This window comes from Psammomys obesus, unplaced genomic scaffold (genome assembly GCF_907164565.1).
Source record: "Psammomys obesus unplaced genomic scaffold, mPsaObe1.curated_primary_1811, whole genome shotgun sequence".
Taxonomy (NCBI): domain Eukaryota; kingdom Metazoa; phylum Chordata; class Mammalia; order Rodentia; family Muridae; genus Psammomys; species Psammomys obesus.
The window spans coordinates 29,276,764-29,288,129 of record NW_026596073.1 but is presented as its reverse complement, the minus strand read 5'-3'; the positions used below and the strand labels follow the sequence as shown (position 1 = coordinate 29,288,129).

The 11,366-nt window shown below is 41.9% G+C and overlaps 1 protein-coding gene and 1 pseudogene across 1 annotated transcript in view; both read left to right on the top strand.

The window, feature by feature from the left end:
• The first annotated feature begins 2,059 nt into the window (after window positions 1–2,059).
• Window positions 2,060–2,688, top strand: LOC129690519 (60S ribosomal protein L22-like; annotated as a pseudogene).
• A 4,049-nt stretch (window positions 2,689–6,737) lies between these two features.
• The window catches only part of LOC129690518 (ankyrin repeat domain-containing protein 26-like), a 47,382-nt gene continuing 42,753 nt past the window's right edge, over window positions 6,738–11,366 (top strand). Inside the window, exons 1-2 of the mRNA XM_055626219.1 lie at window positions 6,738–6,801; window positions 10,433–10,576. Coding sequence (XP_055482194.1) covers window positions 10,456–10,576 — 121 coding nt within the window. The 5' untranslated portion in view covers window positions 6,738–6,801; window positions 10,433–10,455. The remainder of the gene's footprint in view (window positions 6,802–10,432; window positions 10,577–11,366) is intronic.

Below are 11,366 nucleotides of genomic sequence, written 5' to 3'. Positions count from 1 at the left end.
GGCTGAAGCGCTGCCTGATGATGCGCTCGAGCGGCTCTGGAGGAAAAGCTGAACGGAGGCTGTTGGGCATGTCACTACGGAAGGTTTAGTAAATGCCTCCTACGCTAAGCGTTGCTGTATGTAACTTCTAAGTATGCAATTCAGAAACTGTAATTTCTTCGAACAGGTTAGGAAATTTTGTGTCCTTGCTATAACTTTGCCAGTGAGAAAACGGAAATACTCAGAAGTCAAGTTGCAAATCTACCATCTGGGCTCCCAAAACATGGCCCTTGAGCCTCTGTTACTCTCACTACATCCCTTACATAGGAGAACAGATTTCAGGAAGTAAACTTAGAGGCAAACCTTTCTTCTCATCTCTTTTAATGTAGGACGTAGAATATTGTTAAATGGATACAATAATACGTAAGCGCCCCATTTTACTCACCCACCTCTACCAAATTCCCGGATGTGAGAGCTGTACCAAGCTAAAACAGACCCTGCCTCATCTTACTCCCTCCGATACAGGACATTCATAGAAAACCACAGGGTTTATAGTTTCGTGAGGGAGGACACTGAAGCCACCTAAAGAAGAAAACAAGAAAGAGGACATGGGGTAAGATGATCAATCCTCACTTAGAAAGACAAATGGGATGTGCACTGGACATAGGAGAAAACAAGTAACAGGACAGGATCCTGCCGCAGAGTGTTAGGAAACATGCGAATGTTGGGAATCGTGCGTCTGTGCGCCTGTGGAGGTTACATGCGGGTTCACAAATCACACCACGAGATCGGTTCCACGTGGGAGGTTTATTAGGGGAAGGGGGGAGAGAGGAGGAGAGAAAGAGTAAGAGAGTAAGGAAGAGAGAGAGGGAGAGGGCTCCAGTTCTCTTATAGGGTGATCTAGGGCATGCACAGGTAGTTCCAGGTGGTCAGCAGGTGGTCTGGGTGTCTTCACGAATGCCTGATAACTGGTCTGTCAGGTTCCTTGGAGCTGGCCGTAGAAGTGCCTGCTTACTGATCCCAACACAGAGGGCCTCTAAAGACTCTACCTAGCAGTGTATCAAAGCAGATACTAAGACTCACAACCAAACCTTCTGCAGAGTGCAGGGAATCATATGAAAAAAGGGGGAGTTAGTATGACATGGAAAGGATAGGAGCTCCACAAGGACCAAATATATCTGGGCACAAGGGTCTTTTCTGAGACTGACACTCCACCAAGGAAATTTATGAATATAACCTAGAACCTCTGCTCAGATGTAGCCCGTTGTAGCTCAGTAACCAATTGGTTTCCCATAGGAAGGGGAACAGGGACTATTTCTGACATGAATTCAATGACTGGCTCTTTGACCTCCCCACCTCCCAAGGGAGGAGCAGTCCTGCTGGGCCACAGAGGAGGACTTTGCAGCCAGTCGTGAAGATGCCTGATAAAACAGGGTCAGATGAAAAGGGAGGAGGTCCTCCCCAATCAGTGGACTTGGAAAGGGGTAGGGAGAGAGGGTGGTATTGGGAGGGAATGGGGGAGCGGGATACAGCTGGGATACAGAGTTAATAAAATGTAACTAATAATGATGATGATGATGATGATGATGATGATAAAAGAGCACAATAATAAAAGAGCACTGGCTGCTCTTCCAAATGGTCCTGAGTTCAATTCCCGTTAACCACATGGTGGCCCACAATCATCTATACTGATACCTGGTGCTCTCTTCTGGCATGCAGGCAGAACACTATACAGAATAAGTAAGTAAATCTTTAAAAAAAAAAAAAAAAGAGGATAGTGAGATGCGTTTATAAGATCAGGCTGTAGGGAAGCCTGTAGGGCATTTTCTTAATTAGTGATAGATGAGGGAGGGCTCAGCCCACTGTGGGTGGTCCCACCCCTGTACTGGTGGTTCTGAGTTGTGTAAGATAGCAGGCTCTGCAAGGCATGTGGAACAGGCAAGTAAGCAATATTCTTGTGGCTTTTGCATCAGCTCCCACCTCCAGGTTCCTGCTTGAGTTACTTGACTTCAGTTGATGATTGACTGTGATGTGAAAGTGTAAACAAAATAGCCTCTTCCTTCCCAAGTTGCTTTTGGTCATGGCGTTTAATCACAGTAATGGTCACCCTAAGACCAATGGGTTAGGGGGTTAAGGTTAGCTGAGGGTTAGGGGTTCTGGTTATGGGGTTATTTTAACCTTTGAGGTTATGCTTATTGCTAGGGTTCCTTTAAAAACTGTTCCTATAGATCTATATTTTACTAGTATATAATAGCTAGTTAAAATATTTTTATTTAGGCTCCTTTTCTCTCTCCTCTGCCACTGTGGCACCCATGAAAAAGCTTGTGGGGAAAAGGTGGCAAAAAAGAAGCAGGTTCTGAAGTTTACCCTTGATTGCACCCATACTGTAGAAAATAGAATCATGGATACTGCCAATTTTGAGCAGTTCCTCCAGGAGGGAATGAAACTGAATGGGAAAGCTGGACATTTTGGCAGAGGGGTTGTGACCATCAAACAGAGAAAGGGCAAGATTACTTTCACTTCTGAGGTACCTTTCTCCAAAAGGTATTCGAAATTTCTTAGCAAAAAAAAAAAAAAAAAAAAAAATTGAGGAAGAACAATCTAGAAGACTGGTTGCATGTTACTGCCAACAGCAAGGAGAGTAATGAATTTCCTTACGTCCAGATTAGCCAGGATGAAGAGGAGGAGGACGACGAGGAAGAGGATTAAGACACATTGGTCTGGAAAGTTTTGTATTAATTCATAAATAAAATTTAGGAACAAAAGATATGGTTTTATTTTAGTGTCTTCCCAAGCTTTGGAGCTGAAATGGGTCTCCCTTTTCTCTTTGACACTATCCCAGACAGATCACAAAAATCTTCCTTTCCAAGACTTGTTCTATTACCCCGGCCTCCAGCACTATTAGCATTCCCTGGGAACACACCAGCTGAGCAGGCCAGGGAAACATGCTCACTCAAGACCGTCACCACTCTCTCCTCTCCTACAATCTAATCCACAGTCTCATCCTTTGCTCCTGTGGATTCCAAAGACCTTCCCTCCTCACCTTCCACCCCAGCTCGTTGCTTTAGCCCAGGCCCAGCAGGCACTCCCTAGTAGCCCACAGACCTATAACTACAATAATGACCTACCTGCAAGATATACCCACTGATACAATACTGACATAAATATTATGGAATTAACCAGTTTTTAAAATTGTATTTAAGTCCTGCTTTATTATAGGGAACCCATATCTGACACTGTGAATGAAACCAAGAACCCGAGATTACATAAGTCATGGGCCCTAGAGGGGAAAACCTACTGTTATACAGCTAAATGAGCATACCAGTAAAACTACTAAATGACATTTCTATATCTATGGATCAGTGTATCACCTCTCACCAGAAAAGCGGCTCCCAGAGACGGTAATAAACAAAGAGACGCACAATGAGACATCATGTAGCGAGTGAGAGATTTTAGAGCTCTCAGCCCTAAATGCAATGTCTTTATCGAACCCCTCTGCTCAAGGCTCAGGGATCTATGTGTGAGGCTGTAAGCGCAAGACTGTGAGAACAGAGGTGGTAAACTCCGAGGACTGATGCACACATGAATGCACATAATTTGAGACGGCATGCACAAGACCCGAGCAAGCTTATGCCAGCCAAAAGCACAGCACTCACCCAGAGAGAAGTGGGCACAAAGAAGCTATTTGCAATTGGTACCTGCTGTGAGAGGAAAAATCAGCTTTCTTCAAAGGCGTTCAAAGGCCTGCCATCCACACTCCAGGACAGATTCCGTGCTCACTCAGGAGGAGGTGGCCCACACAAATTAGACTGCATGGTTTCGTGGGGTTATTTGAGGTTTTGTGTTGGCTTTAAGAGAGAAAAAAACACGAAATTGGGTGTGTAGGGTAGTAGGGGGGATCTGGGAGGAGTTGGAAGAGGAGAAAGACTGTGATCAAAATATATTGTATGGAATTTTCAATAAATGAAAAGGCTTTCTCCCTTTAGCTCTGTACCCTGCTATCTTGATGAACGTGCTTAGCTGGCTTCAGAATTGTCTGTTGGACTCCTTAGGATTTTTAAGTATAATATCATATTTTATGCAAGTAGAGGTAATTTAACTTCTTTTTCTGTTTGTCCGTCTCTAATGTCATTCTCTTGCCTCGCAACTCTTGGTAAAATGTCAACACTACATTGAATAAGAGTTGAAAGAATACATCTCTACTTGTTCCTGATTTTAGAGGAAATGAGTCCAGTATTTTCCCACTTAACACAATGTTTGCTCTATATAACATTTATTATGTTGAGGTATGTTTCTTCTGCTGCAATTTTCTTCAAGACTTATAAAGAGATGTTGATATTTTTCAAAGTCATTTTCTATAGCTTTTCCAATGATTGGGCGACCTTTGAAGTCGAGTCTAAATATGTATTTCATCTGCTGATTTGTGTATTTTGAACTATTATTGTATCTCTGGAATGAATGCAAGTTGGTCATAGTATATGGCTTTTTTTAATGCATTGTTGAATTTAGTTTTTGAACATTTTATACTTAAGTTGTCTTGGTTTGATTTATCCTTGACAATTTCATACATGTATATATGATACACTGTGATACTATTTACTCTCAATTACCCTCTCTTATACAGCTCTCACTGACCCTTTAATTTTTCTTTTCTATTCTCTCTTCTACTTTCAAGTCTTCTGAGTGTTTGCATGCCTCACTAAGTATAAATAGGGTTGGTTGCACAAAGCTTTAATGCCAGTGGCTACATCACTGAAGAAAGTGCTGCCCCTCCCCCAGCAAACATTAACATTAAAGGCTCCTCAGAAAGGGGTGAAGCCTCATTTTGTGAATCCTTCTTGAGAAGGCAGCCACAACTGCTTTGTGTTCATGCTTGCAACAGCCATGTCATTCCCAGAAAACAGCATTTCATAGCACTTTTCTTGATCCTCATACAGTCTCTCCACTTCATACTCCATATTATTACGTGGACCTTGGAAGAAGATATTGAAAAATGTATTTCTGTTCATTGGGAACAATGATGTGTAGTTGTTTTTGTTATTGTTAATCTCTTATTCAATATTAGTACCAAGGTAAAGCTGGCTTTACAAAAATTTATTTAGTAGTGTTCCTTTTTGTTATGACTAGTTTTTAATTAGTTTCTTTTTAAATTTGACACAGGCTAGAGTTGTCTGAAAAGAGGAACCTCAGTTGAGAAAATGCCTCCATCAGATTGTCTGTAGGCCAGAAGATGGATGGTTCTAAAAATACAGTGTGTTACAGACACAACACGACTGATACATATATGAACTCACAAAGACTGTGGCAGCACATACAAAACCTACACAGGTTCAAGTCACGTGGAGTCCCAGCACTGAGAGGAGAAGCAGACACAGGCCCCCGCTGCTAGTCAAGTGATACTCACCTGTAAAGGGAAAAATCCGTTTTCTCTAAGTCTCACTGAGTATATTAATCACACTTCATGGTAGGCCCTATGCTCAGGAGTAGTTGGCCGACACAAAATAAACTCAGTACTATTTTGCAGACATTTTGTCTCATATACCTTTGTTCAGACTTTTTTTTTCTTATTGGTCTTTTGTTTGCTTATTTTGACTTCTATATTTGTGGGATTCTGTGTGTGTGTGTTTCTTTGTTTCTTTGTTTTAAATAGAAAAAGAATATAAAATTGAGTAGGTAAGATGAGAATTTGGGAAAAACTGGGGGAAGGGAAATGATGAAAACATGAAAAATGTTTAAGTTTAAATTAATTATAAGGAACAATATTTAGGAATAAATTTAATGTAAGAAAAATGTACTATATAGCACTAATAAATTTTGTATCATAAAAATAGAGACCGGGTTTTTGAGATATTTGTATATTTTAAAGAGATTAAATGTCTCAGGGCTTCTATTGCTGTGATAAAATGCCATGGCCAAAAGCAAGTTGGGAGAACAGGGTTTATTCCAACTTACCCCTCGTAGTCCATCTCCTAGAGAAGCTAGGACAGGAAGCTAAGGCAGGAACCTATAGGCAGGAGTTGATGCAGAAGCCATAAGGAACCTGCTTACTGGCTTGCTCAGCCTGCTTTCTTAAAGCATCCAGGACCGAAGGTCTTTGGGTGGCAGTACACCGTGTGGGCTGGGACCACCCGCATTAATCACTGGTTAAGAAAAGCCTCATAGGCCTGATTACAAACCTGTCCTGTGGAGGCGTCTTCTCAGATGTGGTCCCCTTGTCTCAAGGAACTCCAGCCTCTGTCAAGTTGAAAAAGAAAACCCTCTGGATTTCATAAGTAACTATTGTGGTGTTACCTGTTTCATATCTAATTTTATTAATGGATCTTCTTTATCTTGTTTGGTTAGTTTGTTTAATACAGGGTTTCTCAATCTTGTTTATCTCAAAGAAATAAATCTGTTTCACTGATCTTTTGATGTTGTTCATTCATCTCCATTTTATCAATTTCTGCCCTAATCTTTTACTACTTTTGTCCTTGTATTTTGTTTTTTCCTGTTTTCTTGTTTCTGCCTTTGAACAGCCTCTCACGTAGCTCAGGTTAACTTCACGATCGTCATGTAAGCACGGAGAGGCTAGCCTTGAACACCTGATTCTCTTGCTTTCTCCTGTTAAGTGTTCTCTTGTGTTTCTAAGACCTGAAGGTACATTAAATCATTGCAACGCAGGTTGAAGCAACTACCAAAGACCACAGGACACAGTTGCCGAAGACTCCCAGAGGCCTCTGCGCCTAGCCGTAACCCCACGAGGCCACCACGGGACGGTTGAACCCTCCTGGCAGGAGGACACAGCTAGAGGCCATTGTGGGCTCTTGTGTTTTCGGTGAAGAGGTGAGGTTTGGGCTGCTCTGTGTTTCTGGAAAAACTTGTCAAGTGCGCTGAAATGAATTCAAAGTTGTGATTTTGTAAGTCACTCTACAACCCAGGAGAATCGTTTTAACCATTGTTTAGATTCCAGGGAAAGGGGGGAATTTATTCATGTGTAATAAAAAAGTAAAGTATAGCCATTCATAAACCACGAGATCCAAAGTGCCAACGGTGTCACTAACTCGGATTGCACGGTAAATGTAGGTACATAAGTAAATAGCTAAATACCTGCCCACGGAGGAATTTCTTTTGGAAAAAAAAAAGGGGGGGGGGTGGAGTTTCCACAAATTACCTATGCTTATCGTTATTTTATTTTTTTAAGTATTTTCAAGATTTGGAGGTGAGGATACTACTCAGTAGGTAAGATGCTTGCCCAACAGGCATAAAGCCAGGAGATTGGTTCCCAACACCCTTACAAAGCCGCCAGGGTTGGCGGTGCTCCTGGCACTAGAAGGCACAGGCAGGAGGGTTCCCGGGACTAAGACCAGCCAAAGGATGCACTCCCGGTTCAAAAGACTCTGTCTTAAAAACATAGGTCCCGAGAGCGCACCGGTTAGGAGCACGTGGTACGGCTGCTGCAGACGGCTGCAAGACAGGAATGGGGTTGGGTCCTATAGTCTCATGTCAGCTCACAGCTGCCCGTGACTCTGGTTCCGGTGCATCCGATGCCCTTTTATGATCTTGGCCACCAAGCATGCACATGGTACACAGACCTACACGCAGGCATTCACAGACACAGGTCAAATTAAAAATAATTAAGGGGGTTAGAGGATGGCATGGCGGGTAAGAGCACCTGTTGCTCTTCTAGGGAACATGCTTTGGGTCCTCAGCACTGACATGGCGCCGACACTACAAATCGGTAAAACATGCCCGCCCAACACACACACACAAATATTAGATTCAGAAATCATAAGTTTTAACAAGATGTGGAGTGAGAATGTGGATTAATTTGTCAATATATGACTCAAACACGGTTGGAGGTACCTCATTCACAGCACATAGTGAAACGCATGCTGTGGAGTCAGAATTCCTGGGCGGGCTTAAATTCTCCTTTAGCCACGATCTGCTGAGCGGCTTGGGTAAGTGACTCGGGCTTTCTCTCTCATTTTATTACATCGATTGATGGGGGCACACGTGCTTGCTACATGCTACGTGCACGGAGCTCAGAGGATGATATGTGGAGTCAGGCCTCCCCTTCCACCCTGTGGGTCCCGAGGATTGAACTCAGGTCCTCAGGCTTAGCATCAAGCGAGTGACTGCGTTTACCTGCTAAACCATCTGGCTAGCCCAGGATCCCAGGAATTTTTCTAATTCATTTCTTCATAAGGTAACTAATGTATAACAATTCTGTGAGGACTGAAATGAATTCAACACATGCCCAGTGCTTAGAACAATACACGTAATCACATAGTAAGTATCTTAGGGTTTTATGTCTGTGAAGAGACACCATGACCACAGCAACTCTTATAAAGGAAAACATTTCTTTGGGGCTGGCTTAGAGTTCAGAGTGTAGTTCATTATCATCACAGCATGAAGCAAAGCAGCGTGCAGGCAGACGTGGTGCTGGAGAAGAAGCTGTGACATCTACATCTTGATCTTCAGGCAGCAGGAGACTGTGCCACATTAGGGGTAGCTTAAGCACAGAAGAGTCCTCAAAGTTCACCCCCCACGGTGACATTCTTCCTCCAACAAGGCCACACCTACCAACAGTGCCACGCCCTGTGAGCCAAGCTTTCAAACAGTTACATTCCTATTCAAACCATCACAGTAGGTCCCAAGAAAGATAATTCCTATCAATTATGAAAAGGTTTTCCCCCACATAAGGATTTCAGTAATATTTTCCAAACTGAGTTTAATTCTCATAAAAGCTTATTTTATGAAAAAAATGACAATAACAACAAAACACCTGGTGTAAGTCTATTGAATAGTGAAAGTAATGTTGTTTCCCCCTTGCTTTGACTGAAAGTTTGATCTAAATTTGTTACATTGTTAGTAATACTAGCCTTTGCCCCTTAATGTTGCTCTTCCCATTACAGGTATTGCAATGTTTTCAATAGTTTCTAAACATCATCAATGGAGCAAATAATGAAACTACCCTTGTATGAAATTACTTTTAAACAGTTTGTAAATTTTATGAACAAGATAAATGGCAAATGTAATATTTTATGTAAAGTGACAAGTACACTCATTCTTCTATATTTTGCAGACGTAATATTTGTCTTAAAAGAATTTTATGGTTCTGGGACAAAGAGCAACAGTAAAGGCAATGGTGTAAGCTTCTATAAAATAAACAAAATAATATTTCATTAAAAATATAAAATGCCTTTCTGGATAGGGATTGAGCATTTTAGCAAGGAGCCTGACACAGAGGACCTCTGAAAGGCTCTGCTCTGCAGACTATCAAAGCAGATGCTGAGACTTATGGCCAACCTTTGGGCAGAGTGTAGGGAACCTTATGAAAAGAAGTGGAAAACAGTAAGATCTGGAAAGGACAGGAACTCCACAAGGAGAGCAACAGAACCAAAAAAATCTGAGCACAGGGGTCTTTGCTGAAACTGATACTCCAACCAAGGACCATGCATGGAGATAACCTAAGACCCCTGCACAGATGTAGCCCATGGAAATTCAGTGTCCAAGTGGGTTCCATAGTAATAGGAACAGGGACTGTCTCTGACATGAACCGATTGGCCTGCTCTTTAATTACCTCCCCCTGAGGGGGAAGCAACATTACCAGGTCACAGAAGATGACAATGCAGCCCTCCTGATGAGACCTAATTGGCTAGGATCAGAAGGAAGGAAAAGAAGCCCTCCCCTATCAGTGGACTTGGGGAGGGGCACACATGCAGAGGGTGGAGGAAGGGAGGGATTGGGACGGGAGGAGGGGGGAACCATAGGGGGGGATACAAAGTGAATAAAGTGTAATTAATAAAGAATTTTAAAAATATATAAAATGCAAAGTGATGCATTTTTAAAATAAAGAGAAGCTTCCAGTGATGTGGAGGGCAAAGATGAAAAGGGAGAGAGGGCAAGAGAGCATGGGGGTGGGGTTGGAGAGATGGCTTGGTGGTTAACAGTACTTGACTGCTCTTCCAAAGGTCCTGAGTTCAATTCCCAGCAACCACATGGTGGCTCACATCCATCTGTGATGAAATCTGATGCCCTCTTCTGGTGTGCATGAAAACAGAGCACTCAAATACATGAATAAAGAAATCTTAAAATAATGTAAAGTGGAGATATATATATATATATATATATATATATATATATATATATATGCATGCATGTATGGAAATGTCATAATGAACCCCTTCATTTTGTACTATTAATGTACACTAATACAGTGATACTAAACGATACCTTTTAAAAAATGAGGTAAAAATAGAGAATCTCTTGTTATGTGAAGATATTTAACTTTTAAAATAAAATTGAGGAACATTGGCTCATGGGTAGTTTTCTTCTGATGAAAACATCAGTTCTTTTCAGAAATCGCTGTGCTTCTTATTCCATAAGAGGATGAACATTTGCCTTTTCTGTACCGATAGCACGTGGTAAAAATATTAAAGTACACTTTGAACCAATGTGACTTATTTTAAAGGTCAAGAAGGAACCCAGCAGGCTATGGAAGATTTTAACGACTTAACTCAGTCGTCTGAAACAGCTTCAGAGCACGGCCGGTCTCCTTGCCCTAATTACGAGGCTGTTCTGAAGCTAATTGACCGCCTTAGCCTGGGATGCAAAGGTAAGGCCACTGTGCTGGAGCAGTGGTGGCTGGGGAGCACCGAGGTGTCTTAGTGCCGTGTCACAAACATGCTCTACATGTAAGGAGAAAGAGCATCATACACACTTAGCCAGAAATGTTACTATTCCTATCGTGTTTTCCTCAGTGTGCGTGGCACACCCTGTCTTTTTAAAGCCACAGTCTTGAGCATGATTGGGTCAGGCTCTCTTTGCCTCTACCTGGAACAACTTGGGATGCCTTTGAATTGTTTCTCTGCTAACCCCACCTGTCTCTTGAGACCATGGTCTACTTCATAACCCCAATCACATATCGTTAACAATTAAGATACAATCATGTTAACGCCTTGCTTCAGACACAGCTGTTTCTGTAATTTCATTTATACTGCCTGCCTGTGTGTCCATCCTCTGCTTTAGAAGTTTGTTCTTGTAAGCCTTTTGTTTTCTGTAGTTTTACTGAGGTGTTTTTTGTATGCAATGAACTGTACCTATGCGAAGTGTACCATTTGAAAAGCTTTGACATATCTGTTAAACACGCGTTTAGTCAATATAGCAAGATAGTAACACATCTAGCACTTACAGCACTCTTTTCTTCCCCCCTTTGTAATCACTGAGAGCTCACAAAACTGTTTCCATGTTTGCACCATCTCCCATTCCCTTTCTTCTCAAGCCTAGCTATGGTCAGCTGTTTTTAATTTTTCCATGGACGGTAACGAATACAACATACATCAGCAATAATGTTCAGCATTTCTCCACGTGCTTGTTATCATTTGTATGTTTTCTTTGAGAAACTG